Here is a 19,859-nt window from a genome sequence, read left to right as displayed (position 1 = left end):
CATACGCACACAAAGATGGCTTTCCCTATTTGCCAGTTTCTCTTTCACATAGTATTAACCCCGACACAGCAGCAGGGAGCACGGACAGTAGCTGACAAGCAGCAAGTGGGATCGCAGCAAGGATGTGTTTCAGTGAGGGAGGGCACGGGAGGAGGTGGGTGTTGGGAGATTTTATTTTACCTCCAAGTAATGCTATCACAGGATCTTCTCAGTAGGTCATCTGTGGCCTACTGGCACGAACCAATGAACTGTAAATGTGAGCTGCAATGTTTTTTTCACTCCCAAGCCTGCCCAATGGAAGGCTTAGAAACTCAAATGCAGAAGGGTATTAAGACAGATTACCTGGAGCATCCTAACCATTCTGTCTTCCCTCTTGTCAAGAAAACTGTATACAGTATATTCACACAAAACTTCTAAGTGTGCAACAATCAACTCCCCAGCAGCTAGAGGGAGACACTGTAAGGGGATACTGGGAAAGATTTTAATAAATCCTTTTTTTTTTAATCTTTAATCTTTTTTTACCCTCTTTTTAAAAAAAATCTTTTTCTTCCCCTCTTTTCCCAACTCACTCACCCGAGAGATGATCTGACCACTTTGGGAGTGCATTCAGTAAAACATAGCTGAATTATCAAGGCTGAAGGAGGTTAAATTATCAAGAAAACGTATGAAGTTATACTGAAGTGGAAATTCTGCATTTTCCTTTCACTTCTGAAATACTGCACTCTGAAGGCACTATTTTACTGAATTCTACTAAAGTATCTGCACAAATACAGAAATACATCTCTCTGTTTATACTGTATACCTACATTAGTTTACAATTCCTTTTTAAGTACCAGTCTCCCCCTCCCCCCCCCCCCCCCGCCCAGTTTTACTAACATGCATGAGGAGGAGGAGAATTCTCAGAAAACTTTGCCATTAACAAAAGGAGCCAGATCTTCTCCAAAGTCTGATAGTTATTTATGAAGTTGAAGTGCATGAAGAGTACCCTGATCTGCAGGAACTGTCAGCATCAGATGCTTCACTGCAAAGTATTAAAAGCCATGGAAGAGAGACTCCTCAGATGACCTCTTTCTCAAGTTTTGTCTTACCTAGATTTCCAGTTCATGGTAAATTTGACTCCTGAACCATGAAGTTTACTTCACAGCTAATGAATCTTTCTAAAATGGCACTGCTTATGTTTCTGCATATTCCAGTTCCCAAGCATCAATCTATTTGATGGTTAAGATTGCTACCCCCAAAGCTTCTAGCAACACCAAGTACCACCTCTCTCACCTGTATTGAAAGCATTTCTCTGCAGAGGCTTAGAATATGGTGCAGAGTATCACAGTGTGATCTCTGAAGTAACTGACTGCTTCTGAAAAATCTGTCCCTCATTATACAAATGAAACAGCTGAAAAAAATGATCCCTGGTTCTGTGGTATTAAAAAAAAAATAAAATCAAGATGAAAAAGAGGGTTACAGACAACCTGCACTTTCTTTGCTAAGGTCTACCATGGCACGTGTTAGAAAGATTAGAGTTTTCTGAATGGAAAGTCCAACATCTAAAGATACCCAAGACCACTCTTTTGCTCAGTCTCAGCCCAAATGGTTTTGCCTGAGATTACTCATGACTGCAGCGGGAACAACAAAACTCTTGATATTTTTGGAGAGAAAAGCTGTTCATACTCGGATTCTTATGTTCCTTCCCAGATTACAGTATGGCTGTGATCACCAGGCAAGTGCGCTCTTGCTTTTATAACCAGTTTGTGGCATAAATGGTTTCCTTAAAAAGAAAAAATGAAATAAAGAAGAAATCTTATTTTGAAAAATCCTTTTTTTTTTTCTTCAGTTGAGCTACATGTAAGTGTCAAATCCAAACGTTCTTTCTATGACTGTATCAGCGCTTAAACACAGATCTACAGCATATGACACAAAGTGATACCAGAAGATTCCAGGTGACACATTCTGGAAATCTAGCTTGTCTAGGCTGGAGACCAGATGAACGTATCTGCTGCTTTATATGCATTTGTACAAACAAAATAAAAACTTGATAAGCCAACCTGATATGTGGAAATAAGTGATATCACTATTAAAATGGCATTATTCATGTGCTACACTGAACCAAACCAACTCTCCTAATTCCTTTTCATAGGTGGATTTAAAACATACCTGCATATGGCCATGTGTAGGTATATATAAAATATGTAAATTACCATAAACTTTCTGGAAATTTTGTTTTAAAAATATGGAAAATTAAATTAATAAGTCACTTTAAAAATAACACTTTTTTTACATTATCAGCACAGCTTAACTGCTATGAAGACTTTAAAACATACTCTTTATCTCAAGTAAACATTTAGAAACTTGAGTCATGAAAACTTGACATATTCAACTTGTTATGCCACAGCAGATGAGAACTCACATTTTACTGGAACTGTGAGATGTTAAGAACACTGTTAGCAAACAAATTATTATTAATTTGGTAGTTTATGTGGCCAAATATCAGCATCAAGTATATAGCTTGCTAGTAATTTCTGCCCTTTAAGGATGCAGCTATGCTGATGACAGAGTTGGTGGTAAGCAGAAATGCACACGTAACAGTGCCACAGAGAGAGGAAAGGGAATTGCAGTCGTTTATGCCAGGCCAAGAAATCCCCCCAGAATAGCAATCCCCATGTAATGACCCTGCCTTCTGACAGACAATTTTCTTCAAAAAAAGAGACAGAACATCAGAGATCTTTCTGTAGATGACAGGGCTCTACAAGATGCCACTTTAACCATGTAACCTTTCACGGGACATAATGAATTTCATGTTCTTTCTTGTTTTCCTGAATTATGTGAAATATTTATTTAAAATACATCCTAAAAGATTAATTTTTCTTTTAGTACCTTTAGAATAAAAAATAAATCTTGCAGTGCATTGGTGCAACCAAAGAAGCCAAAGTGACGATAAATCCTTCCCATCCCAATTCCACTTTGTACACTGAGACAGACTGGGGTAATAATAAAGGAGCTCACCTTACTAGCTGCTAAAACACACAGAGGGCCTCCTGCAGAGATAAAGGACAGCTGTCTCTGAAGCCACAACAGCTCTTTCTGAGATTGTTTCAGTAACTGCTCCATGTCACCTGGCTTCTGTCCCATTAGCCCTTCCTGCAAGACAGGAAATTTTCAATTTCTGTTTTCTCAACTATATGGCAATAGTAATATATGACTTGTCATTGCCGGATTTCTAACTAAGCGGAAACATCTGCTACACAATATATCTGTATTTATGCAAATGGCTTTTTGTCCTCAGTTTAACAAACCTCTGCTACCTAAAAAGTAAGGTGCCTCTTTGTAGCATCAGCAGCACAAAATCCTGCATTTCAAGTATCCTAGTACTCTGGCTATTAGTCACGCCAGGTTAGGGTGGGGCAGAAAACAGGAGCAATTCCAACCTTTGGCAGCTGGAAGAAGTTCCTCTTACAACGCTGTAAACAAAGGGCTTGGAGATGCTGCTGGTAGGGGACAAAATCAGTTACAAGACAATGCTGACAAGAGTTTGATGCATGTATAATAATTACTATATATAGGAAAGCCACTCAGTAATCCAAAGTACAAATTTATATCCTTAGTCGAAGTCTTGGTGATAAACCACAAGTATTGTGAATTCAGACCCCAACTCTCTTCTACACATGATAAACTGCAAGATACTTAAAATCAATCAGCTTTACTGATATTTTTTTCCTACTTGAATTTAACACCTTTAGGAACAGTATAACTCTTTACCAGCTAATTTAGATATTAAGAGCAGAACCAGATTTTTACCTACCCTCAGGCATCCTAGCTGATTTTTCAGTTCTTCACACTCCACTTGCAGCAGTTGGATCTCCAGATCCTTTATGCTTTCGGGTTGTTCATTGATATTTTGCAGATGCTGGGCCTTAACATTGCCAAAGTGCATTTTCTGCTGTAGAGGAAGTGTTTTGGTAATTGTTTTTGTGATGACAGCAGTGTTATTGGATGACAATGTCAATGAAGTTGAAGGGCTGACATCCTGGCAAAGAGAAAATACATTCTTCATGTCATTTTTGCTAAAGCTGTGTCTGAGGGAAAAAATATAATTCAAGTTCTTTCAAAAGTCGTACTATAAATGCACTATTTGGAAATTTTCTTCTTCAGATCTTTCATTCAAACAGTAAGTGAGCAAGAGAATTTCACCTGCTCAATCACCAGTAAAGAGACAGGCATAACACAAAGAAATACAAAGCAATTTTTTTGTATTTGTTTTTTACTTCATTCCATGGATGCCAGCCAGCCAGGATCACTCTTGACAGTATGGGTATCAATGTATTTACCACTTGATGGCAACATAGGGCTGCTGCTTAGCCACGACTTCTGGTCCTTCACTCAGCATTGTTATCACACACCCAACTAATAAGTTATCCTTGCTGCTGAACATGCAGCTCACTTGGAAGCTGAGCTTCAGCTACATCCAAGGTACTGTATTCCAAAAGGCATGCTTGACCGCTCTGCAAAACCTTCATGAGGAATCTGCCATGTCACTTGTCATTTGACTGCTATGCAGTCAAACTTACCTTGTGAGAGTGGTAAAAGAAACTGAAGCTCCCTTCTGAGGCTTGGCAGTTCACAGCTCCTTATGTCCCAAATCCTCTTGCTTTACACCCAGTAATTACCTTACTCCTTGGCTTGTCCCAGTGGGCACTCTGGTGCAGTAAGATAGTACACCCCTTCAGCAACAGTATTATGACTTAGCCTAGTAACACGTTAATTCTGCACACTCAATAATTGATATACAAAGGCAGACCCATTTAAAACTCCTTCATTTTACTATAAAGCTCAAAAAGGCAAGAGACAAAAAAAAGCTAATTTCTTATTACATGCTTGTGAGAATACCACTTCCAGCCTGGTTTTGCTCTTAAAACCAGCACATCACTTGAACAAGTCATTCATTTTCAACAGTCTACATGTAAGACTGGCTTGGTGTAACTTCATCACAGAAATAATAACTTGCCTCAATTTGTGTCATATTCAGCTAAGAATATTAATGTAGCTGGAAGCTGACATTATAATTTAAGATTGTGTAGGATTTTACTTGCAGACGAGTAAAACATTATTTTGGTTATCACTTTCTTTAAATTTTGTTCACGTATTCACAGTTGATTTTAGAGAGGATAACCAACTTCTTGGTTCATTATGCCATGATGTGCAATCCCCCAAGTCTATAAGGTAAGTTTTCTTATTTTCCTTATGAAATTGGGATTTTTGTGGTGTGGTTTTGGGGGTTTTTTTGTCCCTCCTGTTTGGGCTAGAGAAAAAAAAAAAACAAACACTCAATTTTTTTATATTTCTCTAACCCTAATTTTGATGAAGGCCTAAACACTGATCACAGGTGAAAAACCACTTTTCAACTGACCTGAACTGGTTTCACTGCAAGGCACTCCCTTTCTCTCAGTGTCTGCTCAGCCAGCTCACAGTATGGCCCCTCCTCAGGGCAGAAGCTCCCCGAAAACCCAGCCCTGCCCACTCCCTCAGGGGGACCAGAAGAGACCCTCCAAGGGCATATATGAAGCACCATTCAATGCTAGTTTGATAGCTCTAGAAACCTGGTAAAATTCATTAAAATACAGTAACTATAAGCAGTATTTTACATAAAAAATGAGAAACACTAATATTCAAATAAAATTTTTTTCTTATAAAACAGGATTCTCTTAATTTTGAAGCATTAACCATTGGAAACCTCAGAGATCTGACTGAGATAGTATTACCAAAGGCCAAGTTTATTGTACCATCTAGCTTCCCTGGCATATATACACATATATATATACATATATACATACACACACACACATATATATTTTAATTGGAAGTGCAAAAAAAGGGAAAAGAATGGGATGAAGTCACTTAACATGAACCTTGTAAATCTCTGCCAGATACACATCACTAATGCATACCCAAAGTTGGCGAATACTCAACAAAAATAAAAATAAATTAATTTGTAGTATCATTTACATTTATAATATACTAAACAAAAATCCCTGAACACTGGATGAGTTCAGCAAGATCAAAACTTGATCAGAAATACCCCGGTCTTTAAGCACCAGCTCTCGCACTTCACAAAATGGAAGACTAATGTTTACTTCTCAAATATTAAAGAACCTGAAGGATATATGTATTGCATAAAAATATAAATACGTCCCCAAGTGAGTCATATCAGCAGATACTTGTATTTTAATAGCAGCCTGAAATACTGCTATAGCTGTCAAATTATAGATTTAAACTCGGATTGTTTAAACATTTACATTAATTCTACTGCAGTGTGATGTGCCCACCCGGCTGCTCCTTCACCAACATCGCCCCACCCCAACAGATTGTGGAGGCAAAAAACAGATGAGAAAGCTCGTGGGTTGAGATGAAACTGGGAAACCACGATTTACCATCACAGGCAAAAAAAAGCTTTCACTTGAGAAGATTCATTGAATTTAGTGGCAATTAGAGTAAGCTTGGATAGAGAGAAACAAAGACAAACATTAAAACACCACTTCTTAACCCCCCCGCTCTCCCAGACCCAACCTCACACCTCCATTCCCAACTGCTCTACCTTCCCCCTCAGGAACAGCCTGCTCTGGGAAGGGCTGCAGCGTGGATGTCTGCTCCCGTCACTGCTGCAGGGGACTCCCGTTTCTCCTCCTCCTCACCCCTCTCCTACCCGGGGGCTCACAGGGCTCTTTCTCACACTTTTCCCGTCATTTGGGGCACGTTTTGCCCGGTTTCCGATGCGTTTTCCCCTCAAGCGCCAACAGCCCCACCGCAGGCCTCGGCCGCCCCTTGTGGTGGAATTGGCGGGAACCGGCCTTGTCCGGGGAGGGGCAGCCCCTCACGGAGACAGCCGCAGCCTCAGCATGGCCATCCCTCGAGTACGTGAACTTAAAGCAGAGACCGAGACCACCTCTGACCATCAAGAGACACCTCTGCTGAAGTGCTCAGCGTTCTGCACCGCCTCTGTCAGCGCAGACCCCAGGCACAGCACCCGGCCCCTCAGGGTGAGGGAGGCCGCAGGTAACGTTAACGATTCAGTGTGTAAACTGAGGTGACTTGAGCAGACTTCCGATTTTTAGAGACAAAAGGTCCCCGAATTTTGAAAGCTTTACTGCCCCAAACTGGAATACTGGCAGCTTGTCACAAATAGATCCTGACACAGACCTCAGATAGGTCAATCAGGTGTTACCCTCCCGCAAATGCAGTTTCTATGCTCTCAAACAATTAATTTTGTCATTAATGAAAAGAGCTAGAAAACCTGAATCAAACTGTGGTGTGTTTTATCTGCTAAGTCTGCACATGAATATTTAACAGGCAGGTTTCTTCTATTAGGCATTAAACTGTTGAGTAAATGATACAGGAAAAATTCAGGAAGTTGCCAGACACTTAAGTGTGTATTGATTTTTTTAAGCTATTTTTATCGTGTTTGTATCTACTGAAGGGAGCAGCACTGAAAGCTCTGGAGAATGAATCCATTAGTGAATAGAAAAGATGAATCACAATAAACATCAGATAAAGTTCCCTGTCATCACTAATGCACCCCAGTGTCACTGGAAAAGCAGTTTCTCTGTAGATAAACAGGGCCCTCTGTCTCAACCACAAGGGTATCCTCAGATTATCCTCACTGTTCCCGGTCTCTGTGCTAATCTCAGACTCAGTGCTTTTTGGGAAGGTGTTAATCCCTCTCTTTCAGAAGGCTCATGTGAAACTACTACACTGGAATTGCAACAGAAGGAATTTAACATCAGCATGCCATTTTTTTATTGAGGGGTTACTTCAAATGGACCAATATTTTAAACTGGGTATCTCACAATTAAAGCAGCAGGTAACTGTAATTAGAAAAATTACAAGAAAAAAAATTGTGCTGGGCCATAAAAACCAAAAAAAACCCAACCAAACCTATCAGGGAAGCAAAGTGTAAGAGGAATCTCAGTGCATCGGGTGCCAGGGAAGGTGCTGGCAGTGGTTTGACCCTACATGCAGTCACTTCTGATTCGTGTCAATGCTGTGACAACCATTTCAGCAGTTGACAGTAAAGCCACTGGAAGATTTTAGAGCACGTAGCACTCACCTTGCTCTTCTTAACATTTACTGAGCTGCTTTTCAGTTTGCTTCTGCCCTCAGATCTGTAGCGTGCAGACTTCTCAGCTGTTCGTTTTGCTTTCTTGTTGCCCTTTTTGGACTGTGGGACAAAATAACTCATTAAAATATATTACAACACATGTAAAATGTCTCAGCGATTCCCATGGTCTTTAATGTTTGTTCTTGCATAGTAAAGCGCAAGTTTCAAAGTATAGATGTGATGCTTAGGAGAATTAAAAGAACAAATTAGACATGGCCTTCAGTCAACAGCAGAGGGGACAACATCTCTGTGGCAGACCTCTGTCACTGGTTCTCTGCCTCTGCAGTGGTTAACATGATGGGGACTGTGCTAATGCTACAGAATGTGAGACCAGACATCACTGCAATCCAAATAAGAAGTCATATTACTAGGAGCAATTTGTTCCTTGCATGGCATTTGGTCTCTGTCAATCTCAGGAAGAATCTCTCATTTGGTTTATGCAGAAGATGGATAAAACAGCAGGGATATAAGTAGCATGTGGTTAAATGGTAAATGGCACTGCTTCATCAGATTACTTACAGTCAAAAGAGGGCACTTTCTGCTACATCCCTGGCATTAAGCGGGATAAAGAAGCACACAAAGAGGGACCTTTGTTCCTTCTGCTGTTACGCAATACAGAATGACAGGTCACAAAATAAATACGCAGCATTATTCTAACCATGCTAGACATTTTAGCATCGATTCATTTCTTTAATTTCAACATGGTGTCAATTTTACAGCATGCTACATTCAGTGTAAGACAGTCTTGTCTCCTAGAACTTAAAACCTAAATAAAAATAAAGGGAGCTAGGAAATTGGCCTCATACCGTATTTCTCAGTTAAAGGTATATAGTAAAACTCAGTACTCTTTCTTTTAGAAAGGTTAATCCCTCTTTCCCTCTTCATGGATATTTAAGGGAAATTTAATAATAGAGTTTCCTCTTGTCCCTCACTCTATGTGCTGCCTATAAGTACTAGCAAAACAGCTCAGTTTTAGTTTTTTTACATTAAGTAACATTTAATCTTGAATAGCCGAAACCACTCCCAGAGAGTAAACACTGACGAGATCTCTTTCCAAACATCACTACCCTTATTTTCATCCTTTGCTGATGGTGAGTCAGGCTGTCTCTGTTTGGCCAGCATGACTTGGCATTTTGTATTGTTTGAGGTCTGGATTTCATATTTGAAAAAAGGTTGAAACTTGCAATACCAAGCAAGAAGCTGTATTTGGAAAAGGAAATTCAGAGTGTATTCATTTTTCTGATCAGCCCTCAAAATTATCTAATTACCCACCAGCACAAAATGGTAGGAGGAAAAAGCAACAAAACAAGCCAAATGGAAAGGAAAAGTGAATCGGTTCTAATAAAGCAGATAGCTGCTTGCAATTGAAAAGAAACCTTTTATGGAGCTGTTCTGGAGTCACTGTCTGTGAACCAAAGGTAGTTATTAGAAACTACAAACACCAGCCATCTGTCACTGTTCGAGCTGTGATGGTTTCTGTTATAGGCCAGGATGCTTGGGAGGAATCCAGAAGTCTTTTCTGAAGATTAAAACAATATTCCATTCCCCATATTCTCTGAATTTTTCCTGTTTTCATCTGATGTGCCACTGATGGGAATCCTCCACATCTAAAACAGCACTGAAAGTGGAGGGCTAGCAAGTATTTCACGACCTTGCTCACACCTCTTTCCCTTTCTGTTCCTATAGCCTCCCAAGAGTAAAGGAGGAAATGGGAAAACCTTTTGCCTTCCCAAGCACTTATTTCCAAACCAGTGAGGTCTGTGCAACCTCACTGCCTCCTCCTAAAGCTGTCAGATTTCTCTTAAAATGCAATAAGATTATTCATTTTAATAAGAACATTACATGCATATTCATTTTTTTCCTTCAAATAACTACTATTTTTCAGCAATTCAGTTTATATTTTTCTCATATATGTTACTACATTGTGTTGCTACATATATCACTATGTAAGAACAGAACTTTTAAGGTTGTAACAGATAGTAATGAAACTGTTCCCCTTTAATCACAGAAGACATATTTTAATGCAGTTAAAGTAATTTCAGATTTACTTTCCTTGTACTAAATGATAGGGAAGGCAACAAGGGCACTTATTTATATCTGTGTAGGATAAGAAGACTGCTCAATGGAAATCCAAGAAAAGCATCCTGGCCTATAAGTCTGAGTCATTCTGCGTAGCACATGCTTGCTTACAGCTTAGCAACAAGCCAACTGAGAGAAGAGAAAAAAATGTAAAGAGCAAATATATCATCTAAAACCAGCTCTTGTATATGGATATGTGAACCCAGCTGTATTACAGGGAAACATAGAGACTTTGCCTTTACGTTCTTCCAACTCACTTGAAGTTTACAGGCATTTTAAGCATTAATATATATCAGCTGTAATTAAAAATGCATTTCAACACTTGCTGAATTTTATCATCCTGTGATCTTGTCTGTTTACTTTCAAAGACTAATTTGTTCCATGATTTTGTTTGCCTCATATTGGAAGGAAAATCAGACCCAAAAATAATCTAGGGGAAACTGTATAAATGGGAATTCTGACTGAAACCTTATAAATATCTTCAAAGTCAAGTGAGCACGAGTGTGCCCAGCTGTCAGGCTTTGGGTCTGAGCACAACATCCATCTTGTCCTGGCACATAAAGTGGGTGACTCTCTGGGGTGGATCTTCAGGAAGATGACTGTAACCTAAAATTAACCTCCTAAATTCATACACAGGCTGTCAACTATCCAACTTCATTTCAGAAATGCTGATGACAATATTCTGCTAAGCACTTTGAAAGGCTTTTGTAGAAACTTGCTGTAGTTCTGAACCTAATTTTAGGCAAACTTTTTTTCTTTCATCTTGCCATCAGTAACTACTGAAGAACAGTGTAAATACATGGTGAGAAAAAAATTTATATTGCAGGAGTACACTAAATGTACTCTTCTACACATGCAAATTAATGTATTTTAAAATAAATGTACCACTTGGTAGGCAGCTTAGGAAGCAGAGACTTTCTTGTGTGGGGAATATGAAAAGGACCTACAGTTATCTTAACAGTGAATACTTAAAATGAATACATCAGGGACAATAACATCAGTTCTCCACAAATGGTGATATCCCATGTGGGTAATACAGTTGAAGACAGACCAGGGAAACATTTTGTATAAACTATTATTATTATTATGCCTTGTGGCAAACTCAGAAGAGGGAGAGGCACGTACTAAACTAGAATTCTTAATGTGGATTACTTGTTGTGGGTATAAAGATATTTCCTCAACAGAAGTGCAAAAAATAAAGATCGATTGAGAGAGCAGCCATGGCCACCTGGGACTGTGAGCTAGGATCTCAAAAATCTGGATCTAAAAACCACTTCAGATTTATCAGGGCACCAAAATTTACCTGTTATCAAAAGTTCGTCAAGCTTTAGAGCAGTTGTTTGATAGAATTTGTGTTGTGATTACAGCCACATCATAACCAGAATACCCCATCTCTGAAGCCTAAGCATGCGTGTAAATGTTACATCCTTACACCTCACAAAGAAGCTGCATTCTGGTTCTGCATATTGCCCATGTACTTTCTGCTTGAAAAAAATCTCTACTTTCTAAGCTGTCAATCAAGTAGTAGAATTTCTGTTTCTTTTTAATTAATTATTTTGCATACCTGAGGCCTATCCTACAATATAAAGCTTTTTAACAATAAGGTTTTACATATTTTTTCTTCTGCATGGGAAGATTTAAAAAAAACCCAAACAAACAAACAAACAAACAAAAAAAACCAAAAAAAAACCCCACACCAAACCCGCTTCAAACTTACTTTAAATACTTCCTCAAAACCCCACCCTTAAAAAAAAACCACCAAACCCCAAAACTCTAAAAACAAATCTAGGCAAGTTTTCAGACAAATTCTGGCACGTCCTGAACTGGAAATGGTTACTCACCACTCTGTCTTCCTCTTGTTCTTTAGTCAAGGGCTTATCCATTTCTGAAAGTGATTGATTTGCCTTGTGGGAATCCAGTACAGAATAGCCACGATCCATAATGCAACCGCTAGCAGACTTCTGTAACAGAGGGAAGAGTGGCTTGAGAGCATTTAAACCCTCCAGAGAGAAACCTAAATTGGCTTATGGGACTTCGGACTTCTAATAAAGTCAGCCAGCACCATTTCACTACTTAAGCTTTAAGGTAACACGTTACTTGGTTATTTCTTCTTCCCTTTTGATATGCCTTTGTCTCCTCTTCTTCCAAAATATTAATGGCCTGTCTTGCATCTTTAATTCAAGCTTTGGCAATGCTGTGTGGGTATTCTGACACACCTGTAAATTAAATTGCCTTTCCCTTTCTCCTCCCAGCACTTTTCAAAAGACAACCAAGATACTTAGTTACAGGAGAAATAAGCATGGCTCAAAGTTTCCCTTTTCCTCTAAGGAGTTTCATTGCAGATAAGCAGCCAAGTGGTTTTGAACCTTGGGAGCTAGTTAGTAGATAGCCTCCCAAATGTTTGGTAGGTACTGTGAGACAGTAGGTGAAACTCCTTAAAAGCAATAGAACTGTCTTGCCTGTTGGAGAGCAAGTAGCTTCCTGTCAGTACTCAGAGATTCTCCACCCAATGCAAACAGTGAAGTGTTTTATATCCAGGAATAATAGGTAGTTCTTACGTTTGTGTATGAAACAGCAGAGTATTATGTCCATACAACAAGGCAGCGTGTGCCAGCTGAAGGCATGTGCATAGACAGAGCAAACCTTACAGTTTTAGTTTTAGAAAGGGAGTAATTTCCCTCCCATCCAGAAGCAGGACAGAGGTAAATAACATATTCTTAGGCCAGCAATCCTAAAAGATTCATATCAGGCGATTCCAGCAGTTCAGTACAGAATCAGTGATTCAGTTCCAAAACAAAGATCACTTCCCTTATCTAAAAATCATGGGTCACTCACGAAGGCACTGAGCCATGCGTTTCCAGTTATAACTCTTACATTTCAATAATAGCTAAAGCCGACATTACGAGAAGTTATTCTTGCAACATTTGTAAAGAGCAATTCAATTTAAGCTTCCTGCCTCAGTTGAAAAGAGAAAGCCATCAGAAGCATGACTACTCCTACTGAGCACCACACAGAGCTTCCTATCTAGTGTATTTGGGGTTGTCCAACAGGGACTGAAAAGCCAGTGTCTACAGTATGCAATTAAAAGATTCATACTGAAGATGCACTTTCACTAATACCTGCATTGCTTGTTTAATGATAGTGTGAATACCCTTACTGGCATTCATCTGCAGTCTGTGCTTGTATTACACACTTCATAAAGGGAAAAGATGTCCCTTCTGAGGGTAACAGGAGGAAAATGTTTAGGGGGAATTAGCAGATTTAAATTAGAATTGTGCTTTCTGGTACAATAGCTTAATGAACAAATTACTCATCTTGGGAATCACAGGTTTATTTCTACTTCACATGTAGGCCTGAACCAAGTGCCTTTGAGGCTAACAGGAGCATTGCTGTGAATTTCATTAACAGAGCCAGAGAAGCCCCTCCTTCAGCAGACAAGAAGTCCAGCAGAGAAACTAGATTGAAGCAGCTCATTTGTACATGTGCAGGTACTTCCAAAGCTCGCTTACCTGTCTTCTCATTCATAATTACTTATAGTCTTCACCACTATTTAGATGCATTATTTTTAGATTTTATTTTATAGTAACCATATGAAATGCAAAACTTTATTTTTTGATAAGACTTTTAACTTCTACTATATTCTAGAATAGTCCAGTGTTACACATTTTAAATCTACTCCAGTAAAATTAAAATCTACTCCTCCTCATGCTGTGTACTTGCCTCAAAGGAACATAAGGTAGGTAGGAGATCAGCCGCCCTTTGCAGCATCTCTTGAAATCAGTGGAAAGATTCCCATAGGAGTTGATTTGATTCTAAATAAACAGCCAGCCATATTGGAACCAAAACTCCAACCTTCAGACCCTTTCTGAGATTAATTTTTTCTTATCAGTTTCTTATTACCAAGGACTATGTCGTCAGCCAAATGAAGCAGCACCACTGCAGTCACTGAAGCAGTCCTTCATTGGCATACCAAATGAGGATCTAGCCTGTGACAAAGGATGCATTTCCTAAGAGTCTATATACTATCTAGACATTGCTAACGATGGGCTCAAGTAGAATTGTCTATTTTAGCAGCAAGTTCACAGAGACATATGGAAACACTGGTGAAATTGTTATTAGCTGCTAAAATGCTAATGATGCCCTGAATTTCTTACAGACAAATGAGTAAGGGTCTTTCAGAAAAAAACCTTTGGTTTGAAAGAAAATTACCAAGACTCCCAAAATAAAAATAAACTGCAAGTCAAACCAAGATAACTATCTTAATATATAACAAATTCAACTATTTATCTTAATATCAGTAATAACTACTTATCCAGTGAGATAAAGGCTAACAGAAACATTATTAGACTAAGGCATGTATTTTAAATACTAAAGTAGTGCTCCTATAAAGCCATAAAAGCCTTTAATAGGCCTAGCTTTATTTCACCCATAATTTAATTTGTTCCACATCATATTGGAGGAGCCTGAACAGAAAAGCCTCCTGCTCCAACCCAAGTGAGCAAGTGATTCTCCTGTGACAACTGATACCAAAAAGGAGGTCCGGGGTTTGTGCATCACAGGCAGTTGTGACATTTTTCTAACCAAAAATGTGCAAAGTAAATACAGAGAAAATTGTACAGCAATACCCTGAATTATTGAAAGGCTAGCTGTGCAGAACAAACATAATTAAAGGGTCTCATTATCTTCTAAATAATCATTGTAAATAATGCTTTAGATAATTACTTCATTAGTTCTCAAAACACTAGCTTTTATTTTCCTCTGAGATTCCATCCACTAACTCTACTCTGAATAAATTGCCAAAAGGGAAAATCAAAAGCAGAACAAACATACGAGCTGGAAATGCAATGTGTACTTGTTGTAAGAACTGATTTAAACTCAGCATTTTAACCTGTTTTGAAATGGATTTTTGGTGTTTTTTTGCTAATTTTCGGAAGGTTAAAAGCATGGGTTTTTTGAATGTATATATTTTTTTCTCCAGATTGCCTTCTCATGCAGGTAGATTCATTTGCTAGCTGCCATATTTCTCTATTTAGAGATGGTTGACAGCAGTGTGGATAGAACAAAGAAAAATCTATATTATGGATGACTGGCCTTCTTAACTAAATACACATTGCCATTTTTCTTCACTACAAATACCATAAGGTAGACTCAATAATAGAAGAGACTATGTGTCTATAAGCAACTGCCTAAACAAAAGGAAAGCCAAAGATCAAGAGAAGAAATGGGCGGAAAAATCAAACCCCTGCAATTAGATGGCTCAATAGCAAAGAAAGTGTGTTTGGAAAGCAAGTAACTTCTTATTTCCTAACAGCATCCTGTGAGCAGTGCCAGTAACTAAAGCAATGGTAGGAAAAAATGGCAAATGCTTTCCTGGTGAGGTCCCAGCCAATCTGCAGCACTGCAGAAGGCTGATGTTTACAAGTCACGGTGTTTGAAATGGCTTTTGCCAAATGTCCATTAAAGAAATTAAGTAACAAGTGCTAAGTCTGCAGAGCACGTCAGCAATCATCCAATCCTTTACATAGAAAAGGCAAAAGCCAAATCAGCACTACTTGAAACTGAGGAGAGAATTAATTTTTTCACAGAGGTGATTACTGAAGTTTTGAAAAGGCAAATCAGCAGCAACCATGAAGCTGAGAGAGGGTTGAAACATATTTTGCAGAGGTGCAGCTTCTTTTTTGTTTAAAAACCGGTTTGTGCTGGTGTTGGAAGGAAGAAACAAATTTTATGGCACTTAAGTTCCTCTTCAAAGAAGAAACCCAGAGATACTGAAGTTACTTAAGTTAATTGGCATTATATAGACATTATTTGAGGCTAAAAAGCTAACAAGAGATAAATATGCATGACTAGACTGATGTATGCCCTGATACAATGCTGTGGTGTATAAAGAGGGAAGTAATAAGCATTAAAGAGACTGTATCATTAAAAATTCTGAAGGCTCTCCTAAAGATGCTACTAGGCATTAAATCAAGCACCACCAAAAAGAGTAGAAAAAAAATGCATCCCAGAAACTGGTTTCTAAATCCTAATTGGATTTGGTTTTTAGGGAAAAAAATAAAGTGGATAGTATAGGGAAAAGAAATCTTCTCTGGTCTTTCAATCAGTGTCAGACGCCGAGTAGTGCTAAATAGGCTACATGAAAAAAAACAGACTTGAATCCAAGGAAGCGTTCTTCCACGACCCACTTTTTCAGTCCTGTCAGCGCTTACAAGCAGTTTCCACACGGTGGCGGATTCCAGATCGAGCATTAACCCGGCAAGAGCCTGCCACCCTAACAAGCTGGGACTACTTGACTTTTCCTGCAATTTCCATTTCTCTTCCTTTCCTGCTTTATTACACTATCGACCACCTAAATAAGAGACCATGGTGCTCCTGTACTGAGTGAAAAAGACATCTGTGTTGTGAACTTGATAGTCTTTGTTAAACCATATTCTAATGATCATAGTTTATAACTAAACATGTAATGCTACTTCAGTTAGAACAGGAGGATTGGACTGCTAACTCCCATTGGCTTCTTAGTGATGTAAAAGTACTTCAGCCAAAGTTGTCAACCTGCAGATGCATCTTCGTGTGGTACCTTCAGCAGGTAACACTTCACAGCTTGAGATGTAACACACCAGGCCAACTAACCTCTTTTTTATCTCTTGTGTCTAATCACAAAACTTCAGTGCTTCAGTCTGAGAGCTTGAGCTTTGCTTAAACGTACAGCAACAACCAGCTGAATGTCTAAGCAAGTCAGACTACCACTCTAATAAAGATGCATTTATCACAAACCAGTATTTGATTTGTTTTACATTTTTACTCACCTGTGTTCAAACTGGTCCGAAGGCAACAGCAGTCTTATAAGCTGAAATGGGCACCCATGTACAAGCTCTGTGCTCTGCCACACAGATCCTGTGGGATCCTGGACAAGTCATTTCAGGCACTTGGACAAACTAGGATTTAATCTTCCAATGCTACATACAAGTAGAACAGCTCTGTAATAGTTCTGATGAGTATTTAACTCTACAGTGACCTACAAATGGGAGCCAAGTAAAGTCTGGAACAGGCTTTCAAATAGTTGCAATCTCTTCACTTCTACTTAGCAACATCTGACTGGACAAAGATACTTCAGGTAGTGTGAAACTGCTCACAGTGAGGAAACCATTGTCTGGGTGTCTCTGTTGTGAAATATCATTGCCACCCCCTGCTCCTTGTCTAGAGTTCATATATTTTATGTTTCGTCTAGATTGTGCCCTTCAAAATAACCACTTACATCCCTCAGACAACTGAAATCTGTTCCACAAACAGGCCAAGGAAAAAATTCTTCCCAAGGCCAGATTTTCTTCTTACAAATCCTTAGACTAGCAAATATTTTGTTTGATAAGACTTCCTATAAAAAACAATTCTATTAATCCACAGAACATTAAGATACAGAGTTCGACTGTATGAACAGTCATGACAGAAGGTCTGAGGTTTAAAAAAACCACAAAACACAACCCTAAATAAAAAAACAAAACCATGCTTATATTTAAAAGATTCCGTTAATCACAATCAAAAGTGTTTCATTCTGTAATGTAGAACAGTAAGAGAATCTGGTCAGATCTCACCACTGACACTGCTTTTGCACTAGGTGACCTGCAGAGATCACTTCCAGCGTAATTCTCCGATTCTCTGATACAGAGATGCTCACTGTAGGCTCATGCCACAATTCAGAAAGGAAAAGGTTCGAAAAATAAGCCAAAGATTTCTTTACAACGAGCTGTCAGCGTTGTTATCCAGACACCAGCTTTTGTATGCCTTCTCACCTATGAGCTTTCACATCTCATTTCAGAAATTTCAAATACGACTCCTTTAACTCTTACCCAGTGTTAGAAACACTGATGAAAATTACATAGTAGCAAACTCAAAAAGGTAAAAACCTGGTAACTACAGAAAGTTAACACAACTGTATAATAATACCAAATAACCTTGTCAAATATGTATGGAAGCTGCCTGTTTTCCGTAAGATTACATAAAAAAGACTATAAAGTGAGCTGTTACATAAACAGCACCTCTGTTGAGCCCCTATTCATTCTGACATACTCTTTACACTGAGTTGCACTCAGTTAGTATAATGTTGTTCAGCTCAGTTTACTGTTAACTGACAGTAACTGGCAAGGGCTGACCCATGTTCTCTCTAAAGTATGGACAGAGGAATTAAATCTTTGCATGCAAAATAATCCTTGTTTTCTTCGCAGCCGCAAAGTCTGTTGTACAGTAGCTATTCGCATCAGAACTTAGCCATTCTCTAACTATGCTTAAACATAAAAATCCTCCTTTCCCCCGATTTGCAGTAAAATGGATTCAAACGCAGCCAATAAAATCAATCACTCTTTACAACATGTAAATACGATTATTTTGTAATTACTTACCATTTCCATGTATTCTCCTTTGTAAAAATGTTTATTCATGAAGTTCTTTTGTTCTTCAGAACCTAGCTACAAGTGCTTACCAAATGCTCTTTTTATTCCAAAATGCTCATCTCCAAGTGCTTCACTACTGGCAGAAGGACTCCGTGTGCTGGAGAGAGGCAGCTAAAGAGGCTGCAACTGGCACTATGTAGCTGAGCAGCCAATTGCTTACTGTACATGACAGAAAAGACTGAGCTGATTCACAGGTGCAAAGGCTGACCCACTTGGGGAAGAATGCCATGGTTATTTTCAGAAGTTGCATACAAGCCACATTAACGCATCAAATCAAATTTAACATTGGGTAGCCTAAGTCTGTAAACCCCCTTTCACACCCTCCACTGCTCCCCCTCCAAACCCAACAAAACAAAACCCACATCCAAACTGTTCTCTCCAAACTACATGAAGCACAACTGTCTGAAAGGGTGTGGGTTGTTTTAAAATAATATCTTTATACAAAAAAAATCCTTCCTCTTAGGCAGCAGTTCCCTCATTTCCCTTTCTCTTTTAAATCTTATTTATCAGGCTTGCATTCATCAAAACTATGCTTAACAAATCCTCCGTTGCCTAGAAATGTCTTTTCTGTGTTTTGCGCTACAGAGCAAAGAGAAGCAGAATAAAGACAGATTAATTTGGAAACAACTCTAGTTCATTCTGTTGGATTCATTTGTGTTCAGATTTGATGCTTTTTCCCAAGGTACTGGGGTAACAGCACTCAGTGCCAGCAAAAAGCTCTCAGGAGTGGCACACCAGTTTCAAACACGAGCACATGGGAATAACTCCAGTTACCACCTGGACACCAAAACCCTCAATCCATTCCAGAAATTCCAGTTCTGGGGTGAGCAGGTAAGAGGAAGTTACTTTAATTCTGCACTGATAAATATGCACTTCTATGAGGATTTGAGAATACATGAATAGCTTCATTCAAATAAATAATTCACATATTTTTCAAGTTCAATATTAAGCAAAATTCCACAGGTATATTAAAAAGGTATAAATCCCACTGATGTCTTCATAGTTCTCTCTACATCTGCTTTGACCATCTCTACATCTTTTTTGGTAAAAAGGTTCAGGAAATACAGTACTTTCACTCTAAGTATCAGTTGTTTGACATATGTCTTCACAAAAATGTATCAGCCTTATTCACACACTTACTGGAAATATTCAAAGGTCACAGTAACATCATAAATATAAAAACAGCCACAAGA

The 19,859-nt window shown here is 38.8% G+C and overlaps 1 protein-coding gene across 9 annotated transcripts in view; it reads right to left on the bottom strand.

Moving 5' to 3' along the window:
• RIMBP2 (RIMS binding protein 2) overlaps positions 1-12,192 on the bottom strand; it is a 136,889-nt gene extending 124,697 nt beyond the window's left edge. For 2 of the 9 annotated variants that reach the window (XR_009745720.1, XM_061466154.1), the window contains exons 1-4: positions 12,064-12,191; positions 8,093-8,203; positions 3,794-4,018; positions 2,998-3,132 (exon numbers count right to left, since the gene is read on the bottom strand). Coding sequence is in view for 8 of the 9 variants with exons in the window: in XM_061466154.1 (XP_061322138.1) it covers positions 2,998-3,132; positions 3,794-4,018; positions 8,093-8,203; positions 12,064-12,162 (570 nt within the window). In the remaining variant the exon portion in view is untranslated. Of the gene's footprint in view, positions 1-2,997; positions 3,133-3,793; positions 4,019-8,092; positions 8,204-12,063 lie in introns of all 9 variants that reach the window. The other 7 variants (XM_061466153.1, XM_061466152.1, XM_061466150.1 and 4 more) reach the window with 6 other exon arrangements.
• Positions 12,193-19,859: the final 7,667 nt, after the last annotated feature.

Source organism: Pezoporus flaviventris, unplaced genomic scaffold (assembly GCF_033815535.1).
Source record: "Pezoporus flaviventris isolate CSIRO_AGI_PZ_B2104156 unplaced genomic scaffold, CSIRO_AGI_Pfla_v1 ptg000041l, whole genome shotgun sequence".
NCBI classification, from domain to species: domain Eukaryota; kingdom Metazoa; phylum Chordata; class Aves; order Psittaciformes; family Psittacidae; genus Pezoporus; species Pezoporus flaviventris.
The sequence above is the reverse complement of the archived record's forward strand: the minus strand, read 5'-3'. Positions and strand labels throughout refer to the sequence as shown.